Source organism: Salarias fasciatus, chromosome 6 (genome assembly GCF_902148845.1).
Source record: "Salarias fasciatus chromosome 6, fSalaFa1.1, whole genome shotgun sequence".
Classification (NCBI taxonomy): Eukaryota; Metazoa; Chordata; class Actinopteri; order Blenniiformes; family Blenniidae; genus Salarias; species Salarias fasciatus.
In genome coordinates this window covers 19991196-20008486 of record NC_043750.1, presented here as the reverse complement: position 1 = coordinate 20008486, position 17291 = coordinate 19991196, and the positions used below count along the sequence as shown (strand labels likewise).

The 17291-nt window shown below is 42.2% G+C and overlaps 2 protein-coding genes and 1 pseudogene across 2 annotated transcripts; all 3 read right to left on the bottom strand.

The window, feature by feature from the left end:
* Nucleotides 1-698: 698 nt before the first annotated feature.
* On the bottom strand, nucleotides 699-5496 carry cyp2u1 (cytochrome P450, family 2, subfamily U, polypeptide 1). Its single transcript, XM_030095085.1, has 5 exons — nucleotides 4950-5496; nucleotides 3791-4441; nucleotides 2423-2584; nucleotides 2173-2340; nucleotides 699-2065 (listed from the first exon to the last, which is right to left on the bottom strand). The coding sequence occupies exons 1-5, from the start codon at nucleotides 5362-5364 to the stop codon at nucleotides 1860-1862; spliced, it is 1602 nt and encodes a 533-aa protein (XP_029950945.1). The 5' UTR covers nucleotides 5365-5496; the 3' UTR covers nucleotides 699-1859.
* Nucleotides 5497-6947: 1451 nt separating this feature from the next.
* Nucleotides 6948-8446, bottom strand: LOC115389772 (uncharacterized; annotated as a pseudogene).
* Nucleotides 8447-8858: 412 nt separating this feature from the next.
* sgms2a (sphingomyelin synthase 2a) lies at nucleotides 8859-17012 on the bottom strand. The gene is made up of 6 exons (XM_030094232.1): nucleotides 16899-17012; nucleotides 13320-13823; nucleotides 12104-12221; nucleotides 11466-11619; nucleotides 10960-11126; nucleotides 8859-9485 (listed from the first exon to the last, which is right to left on the bottom strand). The coding sequence occupies exons 2-6, from the start codon at nucleotides 13766-13768 to the stop codon at nucleotides 9300-9302; spliced, it is 1074 nt and encodes a 357-aa protein (XP_029950092.1). The 5' UTR covers nucleotides 13769-13823; nucleotides 16899-17012; the 3' UTR covers nucleotides 8859-9299.
* Nucleotides 17013-17291: the final 279 nt, after the last annotated feature.

Sequence of the window (17291 nt, the reverse complement as noted above, 5' to 3'; positions counted from 1 at the left end):
AAATGCTGTTTTTGTATGTAGACCGCATGCTCCACTCAGAGAAATGAGAAATGTCATAGAAATAAGTAAAAGAAAAATAAATGAGTTATATATTGAATTCACCATCCATGCTAAAACTGCTTAAAGACAGTAAGTTAATTTTTATTTTCACTTAAATTATGCTCTCGCTTCAGCTTTGCGCCCTCCCGCGACGGGAGGGCACTTCTTAGCTGGCGGGCAGAATTCAGCGCAACACCGGGCCGAGGAAGGACCACTGTCAGGGAAGGACACACCGGACTGGCACGGCGGGGGACGGTCACGTGACCAAGCAGACGCTTGACGACCTTTCACATAGATCCACTAGTCCCGGGGTGAAACTGAGGTAAAAGCCAAGTTCCTCCTGTCTGTGAGCTCACTTTAAAAAAACAAAACAAAAACAAATCAGGCACTCTCAGTTAAAGATTGAACGTCCTCTTGATATAAAGTCATTGTAAAGAAGCAATTTAAACACAAACAAACGAGAGCAGTGGAAGCAATGGCATTCTTTTAAGACTGATTTGTTATGAAACAAATTGTTGCTTCAGGCAAGTAAAATTCAAGTACAACAAGATATATAATACCAGTACAAGGCGATCTTATATTATTCTGTCATTTGTCCACACTTTCAAAGCATATTTCATACTTATGAAAGATTAAAACTTGTAAATGACAGACTGGCATCATTATTACAGCGTATTTATTGCTTCAGCAACATCAAAGTGCTTTAAAATGTTTGATACATTCAATGCCATGAAAGGTGCTTCACCTCCATTATGAGTAATGTAAGTTTCAGACACTAAACAGAACTACTGGCCTTGGTACTGGAAGAACACACATTTTAGCCCCACACAATAATAAGGACATAATTGAAAATTAGGACGTTTATCTCTTGACAGTTAATTGAAGAACCACAGAATAAATTCGAATTATACTGTGGTAAGTAGGAAATATTAAATGTTTAAAACATACAGTACATTTGCCAAATGTTACCAGTGCTGAAACACAGTTGTCCCTCTTGTATTATTCCAGTTTTTGTGGTACAGATGATAGCATATCAGGGGCAAATCTTTATTAATTCCTGGTTCTCACAGGGTTGATTAAATCATATTGACAAGTGTAGATAAACAGGCCCATAAACACTCACCCTGTGGTTTCTGGACAACTTTATACTTTAATCAGTAAATGACTATAAAAAGTGCAACAACGGCCTCTGTTGGTGCAAAATAGACATGACACTCAGGGATGTGTATTTCCAAAACTATTCCACCATTCTTGGACTGTGCGAGGGGTGAACATTTTCACCACTACTCCGTTTTTAAAAGGTCAAAGAGTGCTATTTAGTTAATGCAATGATTTTTCTTTTTTTTTTCTTTTTTTTTTTTGCCCATGCATATGCATCATAGACAGTGCAATTAACAAAGCAGCAGTAACAGATCCAGGACATTTCTGTCAGTCAAAAAGTTGTTTTTATAGAGAGATTTTTCTTTTTTTTACTATGTAGTAAAAAATAGTAAATACATGGAGAAGAGACTATAAGAACCTGCTTTATTTACTGGAAATGTTTCAATTATCAAAGCACTGATGTAAGAAAATAAACTCTTCTCTATCAATACATTAGTGGAGCACATTGATGAAGTTACAAAATATTAGTTTAGATGGTCATCCAGTCATTTTTTTAAAACCCGCTTAATCAAGAGATGTCAGAAAATGTCTAAAAAGGGCTCAGTTAATATTTTTGAAAATAAAAGGCATCCTTAAACACACATCTTATACTTTCAAAAGAATAAATACTGTCAGATATTTGGAAGCTTTTGAAAGCCCTTAGTATTAAAGCAACCTGTTTACTGAGAATTGCTTTCACTGTTCAAAGTCCGAGCGCTCACACACACGGTGAAGGGGCACGGGGCCAGAGTCAGACCGAAGCGACCCCGCAGCGACGGAGGAGGCTTCCCCTCAGGTAGTTCAAATCTGAAAGCCTGCAGTAGAGTGGTCACCGTCAGGAACAGCTCCATCTTCGCCAGCTGTTCACCCATGCACACCCTGCGGCCTGAAACACACACAGAGGGGACATCATCAGATCCTGCTTTGAGTGACTGAGATAATTAATGCAGCAGTGGTTTGATCAGGTGAGGGAAATGAGAGAAAATCACACACCGATCCCAAACGGCATGAAACACTCTTTCCTCTGCAGCTGTCCCTCGTCGTCCAGGAAGCGCGCCGGGTTGAAAGTGTCTGCGTCGTCCCACACGGTGGGATCTCGATGAACAGACCACAGGTTGGGCACGACCACAGTTCCTTTGGGAATGGTGTAGCCTCTGAACTCTGAAAGTAAAAAAACAAAACAATCGGATTGCATGCCGCTATCTTGTTGAGTGTCATGTTGGGGGAGACCGTTGTTCTTCACCTGTGGTCTCTGAGGCCATGTGAGGAATCGCTAGCGGAACTGCAACAGTCAGCCTCTGCACCTCCATGATGGTGGCCTCAGTGAACGGCAAGCTTCCTTTATCCGTCAGCGACGGGACTCTGTGTCTGCCCACCACCTCGTCCATCTCTGTTTGGACTTTTACTGAAATCAGAACAATGAAAACAATACTAGATCAATAATTACTTTTAAAAAGACATCAGCACATCGCATATAAATAGAAAAAGGAAACCGAGTATAAAATAATTTTAAAAAAAAAACTTATAAAAGAACATTAAATCCATCAGTCAACACAAATAAACAAAAAATACACAATCAGTAGGAACCGCTCTGCAGTCTGAGTCTGAAAGATCTTGACAGGAGTAACAATTAGGGATATTTGAATTTTTAAGTCAAACAGAGCAAATAGTTGAAATGCATTGTGACTACAAAACAATGGGAGAAGTGGTTGAATGCCAACACTTAACCAAAATTGTCCATTAACCAGAAAGTATTACAACAGATTATTGCAGGTTGTCTACTTCCCTTTTCCTGTAAATAAAAATCAGGTCTTTTACACACACACACACACACACACACACACACACACACACACACAAAAAAAAATCTCTAAATACATCAATGTGTATTTTTTCCACAGTTACATTTCACATAGTAATAGACACAGGTGTGTGTGTGTGTGTATATACGTAACTAAATCTGTTTACACATTCACATTACAGGGATTTGTTGACCTTGTGGGAGGAAAAACAGGTCCCTCTGAAATCAGTCAACTTTGAGGTCAACATGTATCTTAAGGCCAGGCTAAGCTTCGTACGGTAATAGTGACGATTGAGTTTCTATATGATTGAATTAAAATAAGTCAATGCCATATCTCTGACAGGCTTGAAAGCTCAACTTGTGCATTTCTACTCTGGAGAGGACATCGCCCAGTATAACGCTGATCAGACAACAGCCGACTGCTTGTTTTAGGGACAGAGCATAACGAGTTGATTCAAGGTCATTGTAAGACTTATGGGTTAGTAGAATTTATTGTTTACAATTTAGTGTCCCCATTATTTCGCTTTAGTTTATGGAAAAAGGAAGAACAAGAAGCATATCTGCATTGGAAAATCTGAACAGAGGTCATCCTCTTGTTGTCTGGTAGAAGACGTTACCTTATTGGTTCCTTAATTTAAGATATATCAGGGGGAAAAAAACCCCCAAAAAACAAACTGATGAACCCCAAACCCTGAGATTTTCATACTGCTCTACTTAAGATCATTTTATTTTGAAGAGCAAATAGAGTGAAGTGAGCAGCATGTTAGCAATCTGCAGAGGTTATTTTATATGAAGTGATGCTAAATTCACCTTGGATATCAGGATGTAAGGCCATGTAAAGCAGGATCCACAAAACTGAATTTGTGGTTGTGTCAGTGCCGGCAATGAAGAGATCACCGACGATGTAAAACAGATAATCCTCGGTGAAGCTGCTGTCCAGCTCTCCAGCAGCTTGTCGGCCCATCATCTCTATCAGGTACATGTCTACGAGATCCCTGGGGTTGTCTGTATCTAAAGTTTGGCGGTGCTTCGTGATGCTCTTCTTCAGAAACACTGTCATGTCTCTCTCCACCTGCCTCAACTCCCTGAAGACGCCAAAAGGCCAATAGTAGAGCAGTGGGAAGACGTTGATGAGGACAGCGGGGCTGTTGACGCAGATCTCCAGGCCGCGCACCATCAGGTCCAGCATGGCGTGGAACTCTGGGTCCTCGTGGTGGAAGCGCTGGCCTAAGATCATGGAGCAGATGACGTTGGACACGGCGTTGCCGATCAGCGGGGTGAGGTCCACGCCGGCCGCTCCACGCTCCTCGCTCAGCCGCGTCAGCTCCGCTTTCACGGTGGCCAGGCCTTGCTGGATACAAGGCTCCAGGCTCAACTTCCCCAGGCCGAAGTTTCGGAGGGTGGTGTGACAGAACTTCCTCTGTTTTCTCCACACCGGCCCATAAGGTGCAAAAACTATGCCTGGATTGAAACATAAGCAGAAGCAGAATGGGTTAAAGTTCAGGCCAGGAGGCTCAACACAGAGAGGGTCTTGGTTGATGACAGTGTTAAACAAGCCTATCTGCATGGAGCTTGTTAAACTTTAACACAAAAACAGGCTGGGGAGACAGTTTGTAATATATCCGAACTAAATGTTTAAATTTTCTTGTTGATTATGTGAACAGAAGCTGTTGTGAACTTGAGTCCACTAGATTTCAAAAGTAAAGCATGAAACACTTGATTTTAGAGTATTTCCTGTCTACCTGGGAGTAGAGATTCAGGGTGGTAAAGGTATTTGTGCAGTCATAAATAAATCTACATCAGCAGCAATAAGAAACGCTACAAAACGGACCGTTTTATATCAATGCAGACATTAAATTTATTGCTAAATCATGTAAATCAAGAGAACGCAATTATCTTCCAACTCTTACAATAAAGGATGCGGCATTAAACGAGTGACATTTCAAGTCACGGCTTGGTCACAGCTCACCTTTGCGCTTCGTCATGATGCTGATGGCGGGGATGTCCGGTCTGTCGGAGAAGACCTCGGGGTGGTGGGACAGCGCGTCCCTCACCGCCTCGTAGCCGTTCAGCACCACGATCAGCTGGCTGCCGATGAAGAGGCTGTACACGTCTCCATACAGCCTGGCCAGCTCCGCGAAGGCTTCCGTGGGGTGCAGGTCGGGGCGACCCGTCCGCTGTCCGAACCTCCTCCGGATACAAGCCGGGACCAGAAACCCTCCGAGGTTCCCCACCACTGGATATGGCCTCGGACCCGGAGGGATGTTTTTATACACGCTCCACCGGTTCCGATAATAAACAGCTATAAGATACGCCACAAAGAAGGCTGCGACAGCCAAAATGTTTCCGCAGGTCAGATGATCCAGCCATGACTGCGGCACCATAGTGTCTGAGGTAAGTTATCTGAATTTAGAGAGACGAAAATAGTGAGAATACATCTCTAGGGTTGATTTCTCAACATGTTGTGCGATGATGGCATTGAAGCGTATTTAAGACGCACGCACGCTCTTCCTGTGTTGTTGTGAAACAGCAGTGGTCCTCGTTAACCTTTCCCGGCCTCTTATTGGCTGGCAGCTCTGTCCTCTGCTCTGATTGGTCCGTTCAGTCAGGAGAAGAGGCGGGGGTTTGGTTCCCTGAGCACTGTCTGACAGGACTCACCGCAGCCTGACCGCTGGAACAATCTATCAACAAATCCTGTTTTCTCTCTATCAGTGTGTCAATATCAGGCTAAGACTAAATTGAATTACATTATGACACAAAATACAAACCTTTCAAGGCAAATAAAATGTCTATTCACACATAGAGTTCACATCCAAGCATTATTAATGATGTTTTCCTCTTTTTTTACAACATTAAGCACTAATGAAGCCTATTCCAAAACATTATTTTTAGACATTCAGTTGAAATACACTGTGTCAAATATCTAAACAGCCATATGTTAAGACAATAATCCAGTGCAGCTTGAGGCAATCACCTAACAAATAGACATTTTCCTGTTTCATATTATTAGATTTTTTTAAGCAGTAGAAAAATGCTTAAATTTCAATACAAGACGGGTTTTTTCTTTTATGTTTTCAAAGGTACATTGAACAGAGAGGCAATATCCAATATAATGCATCATAAAACATGTATTATGTATGGAACATACATAATAGCTTCTTACGAACATGTTAACAGCAACACATTTAGACAACCTGCCCACAGCTTACATTCAAATGTTTTCCTATATTTCAAAATGAGATTTAATATGAATTATTTATTTTTTAAGCATTTATCCTGCTTGACTTTGAAAAACTGGTTCCATCTTCGATGAGTGATATTGAACAATAAGACTGCTGTGGCATGCCAACTGTGGCACTCTTGCCTGAGGTTCCCTATGCCCCTGTCGTATATCTCAGCAAAATTAAATTGAACGGAAACATTAATAAACAATTTATGAGTTGCAAACATTAAGATTAGTAATAATTTATTGGCACATTGTAGAATACTTAAAAGCAAACAACCTCAGAGTTACTTGACTGTAAAACTCAAACCACTTTCTGCTTGCTGACCAAAGTAACTTTTGATCATAAAGGGGATGTGAAACTTTGTTGACTAGGAGCAATACAGGAATTCAGAACCAGGAGTAATTTATAAGCTAATTATTTTCTTATCATCAAAATTGTAGAAATATTAAAATCTGCAAATGGCTTCCTTTTGGCAGCTCATTCAAAGTGAAGAAGTCCCATCACACGTCAGTGACATTTATAATGTAAAGCTCCTGACCAGAAACACCGAGCTGCATTATTACTAACAAACAGAAACGAAGAGCCTGGTAAACAAGTTCTTACATACAGCAGAACCTTCTGATGCACCTGAACACATCATCAGTGATGTTACCTGAGATCATCGGATGTTTCGGATCTTTCGAACATCATACATCCTACTCAGGCGACCCAGCCACGGCTGATCAGACCATGACTTGTGTTCAGGTGGCATTCACTTGTCCCCACGGTTCTCCTCTCCGAATCCAGAGCCATCTCGAGGCTTTCTCAGCTGCTTCTGTGATGTTCTTGATGGCTCTGCTCCTTGCTGTTCCTGTGATGCCCAGGGCACTTAGGGTTTTATGGAGCGAGTGTCCCACAAATCCTCTACTGCCCACTTCGATGGGCATACAACTTACCTTCCAGCCTTGCGCACGACAGTCGGTGACTAGCTGTTCGTATTTGGTTCTCTTCCTTTCATGAGCCTCCCCCAAGCGGTCCTCCCATGGCACTGTCAGCTCCATAATTGCGATGTTCTTAGTGCTCTCTGAGACCAGAATGATATCCAGCCTCAGGGCAGACCTGGCAATGTGCTGGGGGAACCGTAACTGCTTCTCCAGGTCTACAGAGAACTGCCAGTCCTGGGCTGTTGCTAGGATCCCGGCTGGTGGTTTGTTTCGGCCTACCTTTGGCTGGTCTCCTGCTTTGACAAAAGCGATTGCACAGGCGTTCTTGTGCCCTCGGCCTGAGCTGCTGATCCGTTTGCTGATGGCTTTTGCAATTGGCTTCAGAACTTGGTTGTGACACCAGGTGTAACGGCCCTGGCCGAGCGCTTTTAGGCAGCAGCTCAGAATGTGTTCCAGAGTGCCTCTTCCTGAACACAGTTGGCAGTTCGGGGTCTCCACTTTACCCCAGGTGAAAAGGTTCGCTGGGCTGGGTAGGACTCATAAACTTCCCGAAACAGGAAGCTGATGCAGTGTGGTTCACTCTGCCAGAGATCCGTCCAGGTGACTTTGCGGTCCATAGCATGTTCCCATCTGGTCCAGGCCCCCTGCTGCCTCAGACCAGCCGCTCTGCTTGTTCTTCCTTCCTCCACGGCAGTCCTGACCTCCTCCTGTATCTGCCTACGCTTCTCCTTCCCTTTACACTCCCTGCGACGAGGTGGTGTTGGGAACATCCCCAGGCCTGTTCTGCCTTGGGCCACTACTCCCACCAGATCTTTGTGGCGCAGTCGTGATTCTGCGTCCAACACAGCTATCTGGGCACTCCACTTCCTTCCAGTCTTCACCACCACCCCTGCCTGGGCCACCTTCGGGTCCCTTGAGTCTCTGTACATCAGCACCTCTCATGTCCATGTCACCTTGAACTCCTCTTCCAAAGACTTCAGGGGCAACTGGAGCTTTTTGGTGTTCCCATAAAGGGCAATGCTGCTGAGGCTTCTGGGCAGCCCCAACCATTTCCTGAGACAGGTGCTGACTTTACTCTCCAGGGTCTCCACAGTGGAGATGGGTGTTACGACCCAGGGTCGGTGGGAGTATACGGGGAGTGGTCTGTTTTGCTTTGCCGCTGCTCCCGCCTCTCCCCTCTGCACAGGTGCTCCGGGTTAAGGTGATTGCTCCGTGGACTGGTATAAAAGCCAGAGCGTGCACGTGCTCTGGGTGGTCGTTGTCACCGTGGGTCGTCGTCGCCGCCTCTCTCCTCCGCTCACGCCTCCTGATGGCATCCTCCCGCGGGGTCCTACTCCCGCTCGCCGGCTGCTGGCACCTGTCGACCTGATGGCATCCACCGTGCACTTTTGAGTTATGTCACTGGATCTTTTGCGTACTTTATGCCATTAAATTTTTCCTTTTACACACGTTACCCGGTCTCTGTCTCCCTCGTTTTGTTGCGGCTTTGAGCCGGCCGTAACACTCCGCAGACTTCACAATCATATTCATTACCAGTGCGAACAGGGTCACAGAGATTGTACAGCCTGTGATTATCCCCACCCCCAACTTGTGCCAATCTGCCACTCAAGAATAACCATTAAACTATCTGAATCTTCAATTCAGAAGATTTTCATAAAAAAGTCAGACAATTCTTGTATAATTGTTTAATTTTATTACAACAGTACAATATTGAGAATACAGGCGAGAAGTTAACACTAAAGGCTACAAAATAAAAGAAAAAAGTATTAACTATACTGATATCAAATAAAACTACCGTAATACTCAAAGACTAATAATGATGCTTTGGTACGTTTACAAATATTTGACAAACTAAGGCACCTTGTGACTTGAGCACATTTAAATATTTAGATAGAATTCATAAAAGCAAACAGCATGGAGGAGTTATGGCAGCAAGTCCAAAATCAATGTCAATACTGCAAATACTGCAATCCTCCTGAAAAAAAAAAACTGTGAAATACTTAAAAAAAAACTTAAGGTGTGAAAATCCATTGGATTGGACACAAGTATTGTCTATAGATAGTATAATTATTTTCAAGATTTCATTCATAAATAAATCACATCATAGACAAGACTGAATGAACACTACAGTGGATGTTGACGGTTCACTCCGGTGGCCTCAGAGTGGCGTCACTCCTCTCGTGTGCTCTGCACCATGGAGTACTTCTTGCAGGGATTCTTCAGACAGGCGGGGGGCCAGGTGATGGGCCAGCTGTACGAACACGGCACTGAGGTCTGGACGTTCCTCTCCATGAAGTTGAACAGCGGGTTCCACCAGGTGTTGGTGAGGTAGTTGTTTGGGGAACATTTCAGGGTCTGCAGGGGAAATAAATACCAAACACAACAAAAAACATAATGGAGCGGCACGTAGATTTTGTGTGGACATATGAGTCTGTATGAAACAACTATATCAATGAACCTGTGAAGGTGTTGCACAGGGAAGAAAGTTTTAAATGTGTTTTTGTTTTGTTTTTTTTGCAAATAAAATGTTTTCAAAAAATTCTGATATGATCAAAGCAGCACAAAATAATAAAACCACAAAATTCATATTTAAAGTAAGTGTTCTCTTTATTTTCTCAATATCAGCCTGTTATGTCTGATTAATACAGTTTGGAAACTTTACTGAAGAAACTGAACACCACAGCCTACAGTGTATATGTGTGAATGAACGAAAACCAGCTCTTTATATGAATATATAGCTTGATGCATTTATTAGAGACAGCACGAACTTTCTGCACTGATCTGATAAACTACTGTTTGTTCTGGTTGGTGCTAACAGTGGTCGTTACAAAATTCCGCATTTGTTTTGTTTTTATTTTTTATTTTTTCCAAAGATATCACAATCCCACAGCATGCTTTTTAAATGAGTCTGAACTAGATGGAGGTGGAAATGTGATTGATTGTCCCTTTGTGTTGTACTGGTGACGTGTCTAGCACATATCTTTTTTTATTGTTAGCTATATATCAGTAATATTTTCATGAACAGCTCAGTCCTTTCTGGATATAAAGGATTAACAGATGGATTAATGAAAGCACCTACAACTTTAATGTATGTGAGAGCTTAATGTCAACAACTTACATCCTTACAGTGCATAAGCACTTTGAGACCTGGAATCAAGTGCAAAGTGCGTTATAAATAAAATCTATTTTTATTATTATTATTATTATTATTATTATTATTATTATTATTAGAATTGAGCAAATTTTGTATTACAAAAGAACAACTTTGTGATCCCAATGTTTTGAGAAGAAAACATTTGAAATACTTTGTCATAGAAAATAAAAAAGCATAATGCCAAGCCAAAGTTGTATTTCCTCTTCCAAAATGTGTCATCTTGTTATTGTTGTTTTGCAATTAAGGTTCAGTTCAATACAGACTTAAAGCAATGAGTTTGAAAGAGTGACAAAGTAGAAATTTGTGGGCACAATAAAAATGACGTTTTCTAACATTAAGCAAGGTAAATATTATGATAATTTATAAGCTATTTGCTCTCAGGAGATTTGATAAGGTTACTGTCTCAGCAAGGAACATTTATCTGGTACACATGATGTACACTTCCTCAAGAAAATGGGCCGTGTGTCATCAGGCAGACAGCTCACATCCTAAACACATAATGATTAATGGATAATGAGGTTTATTGAGCAGGCAGCCCTCACACAGACACACACACACACACACACACACACACACACACACACACACACACACACACACACACACACACACACACACACACACACACACACACACACACACACACGTGCACACGGTTCAGCTCTGTACTCAGACCTGCAGGTTGGCCATGGTGTGATACCACCAGAAGAGACGGGAGGTGATGAAATAGGCCACGACCACATCGACGCTGTAGTGCTCATGTGCCACCAAGATACACACCACACCCACAGCGCTCAGCAGCCAGCACATGAGATGATACCACCAAAACGACCGCGGCGAGTCTTGAGGTAGAAGAAATGAAAGACAGCAGTTTGGTCAGTGCTCGAAACAACATCTACTTGTGGTTTGTCTTCCATGTTTTTCACTGTAGAAAAAGGAAAAAAGCTGACTGTAGCACAAAATCCTGGCTTGAAAAAAAAAAGCTGTGATAGAAGAAAATGTAATAAAATGTAAGCAACGTGTATCTTTTTATAGAAGGCTCATGTGTAGCTGTAAAATACAATTATGTGGGCTGTATGGAATGAGACGAGAAATGCACGACAATTCATGCATTATTGAGGAGAAAAGCCTATAAATTATTCCACACATGCAAACAAACAAGGAATGCTTTGAGTACTCACACTCCTTGATGAACAGATAGGTGAGCGTGAGCATCACAGTGTGGCCACTGTACAGGAAATCTCCACACAGGAGATGGGAGTTTGTGATGGAGAGCCCGCCGCCTGAGATCAGCTGCAGAATCCGCTGCATTTTTGCATGGGAGTCTCCATGAAGCTAACGAGGGACAGGGAGGACAGAATGAGCGAGATAAGGAGCAACGGTTGCATGAGATGTTTTAGAAAGAGAGTTGCTTGATAAAATATAAATACAATTTTTTTTAATCTGCAAAAAAGACCAAACCTCCATCTTTCATGTGATTCTGTTCCTCTATCTGTTGCACAAATATTGATGACAGAGTAAATCTTGAACAAAATCTTTCACGCAGTCCTCAGCATTCAAATTTTTAGATGGTACAACTACATATCCTCTTCCCACAACAGAATCCAGCAAACAAATGCCTGGAACACATGTTTTTGATCAAACACTGATGCACCTCAGTACTGTGGGTGTCCTGCGGCAGTAAAAGCTAAAATGGCTTTTTTTATGGGCTGCCTCTCTTGAGTGGTTGAGCAAAACAAGCCCCAGAATGCCCGAGGGTATACTCTCTTGCACTCTTTGAAAAACTTTCTACAATTTCAGATGCTTGCATGCCACTCACCTTTGGAGCACAGGTCATGTGCATGCCGGGCACAGGCAAGGTGGTGATGTACATCGTGACACAGCGGTACAAGTACAAGGTGCCAATGAGGAAGAAAAACCGTCTGCAAGCTATTGACCTGCAAGCAGACAATGCAACAGGAACCATGGAGTGAAAGAGGTAGTGGCAAAGTTGTGCTCTCTCATAATGTGAAAACATGTTAAATAATATTTAGATACAACTCAAATCTATAAAATGGTAACATAAGACAATGATATTCATGGTAGTCAGTACTGTGAAACCAGCCAGTCACATTGAACTAACCCCAAACACACACAAAAAAGCTTTATCTTTACATAATGATGACTGAGAAAACTTAACTTGCATTGCTGATAATTTCAGCTGTACCTCTGTTCACAGCCTTATGTGACTATTCTAATTTAGATAAACCGTTAAGTAGTACAAAACAATGATTGTCTGGTTCTGGTATCGCTGCTCATGATCAACAGTTGTATCAAAAACAATAAAATAATCAGAAGGTGGAAACATAATTTCATCAGTGTCACCATCAAAAACGTAGTTTAATATAATGAATGTTCTTCATAATAAGCAAAGGATCTCCAAGTAGCAAAGTCACAGTACAAATTACTTACAAAAAGAAAATGTATTTGCAGACATGTGAATGTCAATGTGAATGTCAATACTCCAAAAAATATGTCCCTGCTTAGATTTAACCAGTGTTAGGAGCAAACTTGACCAACTTAATCCACAGAGTAACAGTCATTGTGACTGTGATGAACAATCACACAGAAAGACAATAAAGTAAAGGAGACAGGTAATATGGTCTTATATCAAACAAAAAGCACCATAACATTAGTTTAGTAATAACAACCAGAAATATTATGTTCTCTTCATATAAGTGAAATATCCTGATTGAACTCAAGAGTGACTAGATCACAAAGTGTGCATGCTAGCACAAACAACAGTGGTTTTAAGTGCCTGATGTGGTTTCATTCACATTTATTGCTTGATAATATCTGATTACAGCAACTGGGGAGAGAAGTGGGGAACGCTTCCGCTGCATCATATCAATGAGACTGATCAAAATCAAGTTACAGTCATTCAGCTGAAATCTGTAGCTCATCGTTGCTGCCTGATCAACTTTTGTTTGTGGCACAACATGATTTCTACAAATCTCTAATTGTTCAAAGCAAAAAGCAATGTAAAAGACTCTTACCTGTATCTGAAGAAGAACAACTGGATAATCCAAATGACCAGCAGCACCATGCCATTGATCTCCGTCACTGTAAATGCCCATTTCACTCTGTCAATATAGTCAAAAAACTTGTCAGGAAGAGGTGGGCTGGTTTCTTTGGGTGGGACCCTCTCGTGAACGACTGTGATGACCACTGTGGTCAGGACCAAGTTAAAACCAGCATAAAAGAAAACAATAGCTGTTTTCCACCACTCCATGGGCAGACGGTTGACCTTGGACTCCAGCAGAGAGATCTTCACGTAGTCATTATGCCTGCTTATCGTCTTCCGAAAGCCCCTCTTCGTATCCTCCGCCCCTGCAGCGTGGACGGGGCAGGTTTTACCACTGCTGGGCATCGCACCAGCTTCCATCCCCGGGCTCAAAATATCAGCGCTGGTTACTCTTCCATCCATGAGCTCCTGCGATGCCATTGGTGCCAGTCCTGTCCATCCACGGGCGCCGTTCCTCTGAAATCAGGCCTTTTGCCTATAATGACAGAAAACACAGAGTGTGAACTGACGTGTTTCTTAGAGACAATAAGCACCAAACTTCCACTTGCATGAGAGAAAAGCGCATTGGTAAACAGACGCAGCTTGCTTGGATTAAACGCGTCAAATCACTATGATGAGAAGCACCGAGGAGAGAAGCTCCTGTTTAGTTTTGTTTATATCCTTCTCTATTTTAAGAATAAGCGGTGCATGATGTAAAGTCTTTATTGATATAAAAGTCTACGCCGGCTGAAATGGCCACGTCACCCAGAGAGGCTGTTTTTGACTTTTATAACACCCAGCTATTCTCGAGGTGGTTGCATGAGTTAATGTTTTGACAGAGAACATTCACCAGAACCACTCAGTCAGTTTTCCGTTTAGATGTTCAGTCAGACTGGTATTTTAGTTGGTCCGGAGTCTTTGGTGACACACAGCAAGCAGTTGCTATGGTCACACCTGCTTTAATATTTAATATAACTCCTAAATACGTCTATCTGTAACATTGTTGATTGGAACTCGAGGTCCTAATGACGCCCAGCAGACACATAAACTTAGAAATGGGCTAGCGAAATGGCTGTTTTGCTATTTTCAGTTAATGACTTGAGAGCAACGCTATAGCATCACTATTTTCACTTTTCACATCCAAAAGGTCTCTTTGTCCCTTTAACAGATCCATTAATAGATTTGGGCTTTTGCTAGCAGTCCTGAAATGCACCACAATAAATGTCATTTGGGAAACACGTGGAAAGCTGTGTTTCTGCGGGGAGAAACCTGGCAGGGGGATGAAAAGACGGGACAGAAATAGGGGATGGCAGCACACAGACAGACTGCTGAAAGTATCGCTTTCCTCCAAATCAATTTTGAGGAAAATATTATTACAGCGGAGAAAGGATTAGAGGAGAATGCCCTCTGACTAACCCAGGCTATGTTATGCAACTGATAGATGGCTACAAAAAGCAGAGTCTGACAGGCTTTAAGAGCTCGTATGTTGTGTTAATACTGACCAAGACGGCTAATAAGATCAACAAAAACAAACAGCATAAGCCAATTACAATGCAATCCCCTTTGTTGTGTTCCATCTTTATATTATATTTATATTATGTTATGTTGCTGATCTCCTAAACAGTTTGCATCATGAGCATACAACATTAAATCTATGCGCATGTATATCTTATATTTTGTGCTCGTACTATATGACAAATTGGTGAGGCCATCAGTACAAAGCAGAAGGAAAATATTTATTTTCCTCCGTTGCCCTGTGAGATTGCAGTGCATGTCCTGTACATGGGAGGCGAGCAGAGTGTCTCCATTAGGCTCATTTTCCAGTGCCCTCCTCCCTAGTGTACAATACACTGTATTTTCCCACCGGCCGGAGCACTGAGCACTCTAAAGGGATGGGTGGTGATGGAAAACTGGCAGAAAAACCTATTCCACATGGTTACGGTCCGTAATGGACAGCTTGGCTGCCGAAGCTCACCCGAGCTATTTCAAGAGAAGTCAACCAGTTGCCTCGAAGGCTGCATTTTGCTCCCGGGAAACTCGGGTTTGACTCCATTTCTGGGTCTGAATAATAACATGCTACTGCTGCTGTCCACTCGTTTCTGGGGACGTTAAAGGGGAAGGACTAAAAATAAGTTACATCAGATGTGACCCTGCCCTCCAGGAACTGTTCACACCACCAAGAGGAAGAGCCTTTGATTAAAATAGTGGAAATTATGCAAGATGAAGTGAACATACTTTACTACCAATCAAGAAAGCTGCACAGATAGGTCATACTTAAAGAAAAGTACTTAAAGTTAAGATTAAAGTTTCAGTGATTGAAAAAGCTTCCTCGTATTTCATGTTACATTATTTAAAGTATAATTAGTGCCACATTTCTCTCCATGCTTTTCACATTATGTTGTATTTCCACACAATGCACACCAAAGTCTTTGTAAGATCTACATTAAACTGACTACACAAATATTATCTGATCAACAAACCTATCTATGTAAATGGAAACAAAACAATTCTGGTTTGTGAGATAAAATAATTCAGTAGAAGGTAAAATATCCTTTAACACAGTGATTTTTTTGCACTTATAAGAAAATGAATTACTGAGTAAGCAGCAGCAGTGATGCTAAGAAGGTTTCATAAAATAATCATGCTTGAAGTAGCAGACTTTAATTTTATAGTAGAAGAAATGTCTTTTGTTTTTGTTATTCACTTGTAGTAATTTACAGACTATCCTGTCATGGCAAAATTGTGAATGCAGCTGTAGAAACATCCACATCTCTCCATCCAAAAACAGAAACACAGTGACAGAACAACAGTTCCTGCTCTTCTGAAAAGACAACCCTTTCAATGTAAAAGCAAAAATAGCCCCACTACACATGCACCCACACCCTGACTTTCTGTGTCCCAAAACCACATGTAGGGTGGAAAATGGCAGTAAATGTCAGGTTGAGGACTGGGTGTCTCCCAAGCTTGCTGTATATTACAGGGTGACTGGTCGGCTCTGAAGTTTACATTTGGGGTGTAGCACAGTGGACCCACACACACAGCTAAACACTGGGTTCCACATGAGGCTACTGGGTGGGGCAACAGGTCACTGCATGTCCTGTAATTAAGCCGTTTACTTTCATTCAAAGCAACAGCTCTTGGGAAACGACAACCGGATTACTGAAAGAAAATAAAAGTAGGATTTATGACGAGTAAGCACTTGATATAATGAGTATAACAAGCTACTGTCTTGCTCTCTGACAACTTGCTTACAGCCCATTTGTGCCAGCTGATGTTCCATCTCCACCACATCCTCCCAACACGTAGCTCATTAATCGAATACAACTTTTTATGCTTCATTCACGGGAACATACCAGCTGCAGATGAACAGGCAAATGCGTTAGCGCTCAAATCTACTTGATGTTGCATCTATACTAAATAATGATTAAAAAAAAGTTGAACTCGTCATTAGAATAAAATCCAGGCCCGTGCCATTAAACATTATCCACAAATAAACCCTTATGTGAAATCGAGGAGAAAAGAGGACCATCCCTGAAGTGACATGCAGCAGATGCGGCAGCATCCCCCTCACCTGGCTCCCCGGGCCTCCGAGCAGCTCTTCCTGGAGTTGCAGCTTGTTGAAGCAGCGGCGCTGCGCCTGTCTGTGACCGCTGCTCCTCTCCGGCTGCACTGACTGGCTGCGCTGCGCGGCACCGCCGCTCGATTTGGAGAGAGCGCTCCTCCCCGACCCGACCAGCCCAGCATCCAGACTCCAGACTCCTGCCTCATGCATCCTGCCTCCCAAACCCCCTTTAATTGAGAGAATAACGGTCCTGTAATCAGCGCCTGCTACTCCGTCTCCATTTGAAACAGATGCGCATCTTAAAGCAGCATCTCTGTGCGGTTTTTCTATAAGTGCCTATTCATTACTAAGAAGCCACGTTTGCTATTATGTTCACTTCAATAAAAGAGAGATTATTTACAT

Coding starts and splice junctions, on each gene's coding strand:
- sgms2a (XM_030094232.1), bottom strand. CDS start 13,768: ATGGCATCGCAGGAGCTCATGGATGGAAGAGTAACCAGCGCTGATATT. Junction 11,620..12,103: donor ACATGACCTGTGCTCCAAAG/GTGAGTGGCATG, acceptor GTCCCTCGTTAG/CTTCATGGAGACTCCCATGC. Junction 11,127..11,465: donor CTATCTGTTCATCAAGGAGT/GTGAGTACTCAA, acceptor TTCTACCTCAAG/ACTCGCCGCGGTCGTTTTGG.
- cyp2u1 (XM_030095085.1), bottom strand. CDS start 5,364: ATGGTGCCGCAGTCATGGCTGGATCATCTGACCTGCGGAAACATTTTG. Junction 2,585..3,790: donor CTTACATCCTGATATCCAAG/GTGAATTTAGCA, acceptor TTCTGATTTCAG/TAAAAGTCCAAACAGAGATG. Junction 2,341..2,422: donor CATGGCCTCAGAGACCACAG/GTGAAGAACAAC, acceptor TTTTACTTTCAG/AGTTCAGAGGCTACACCATT.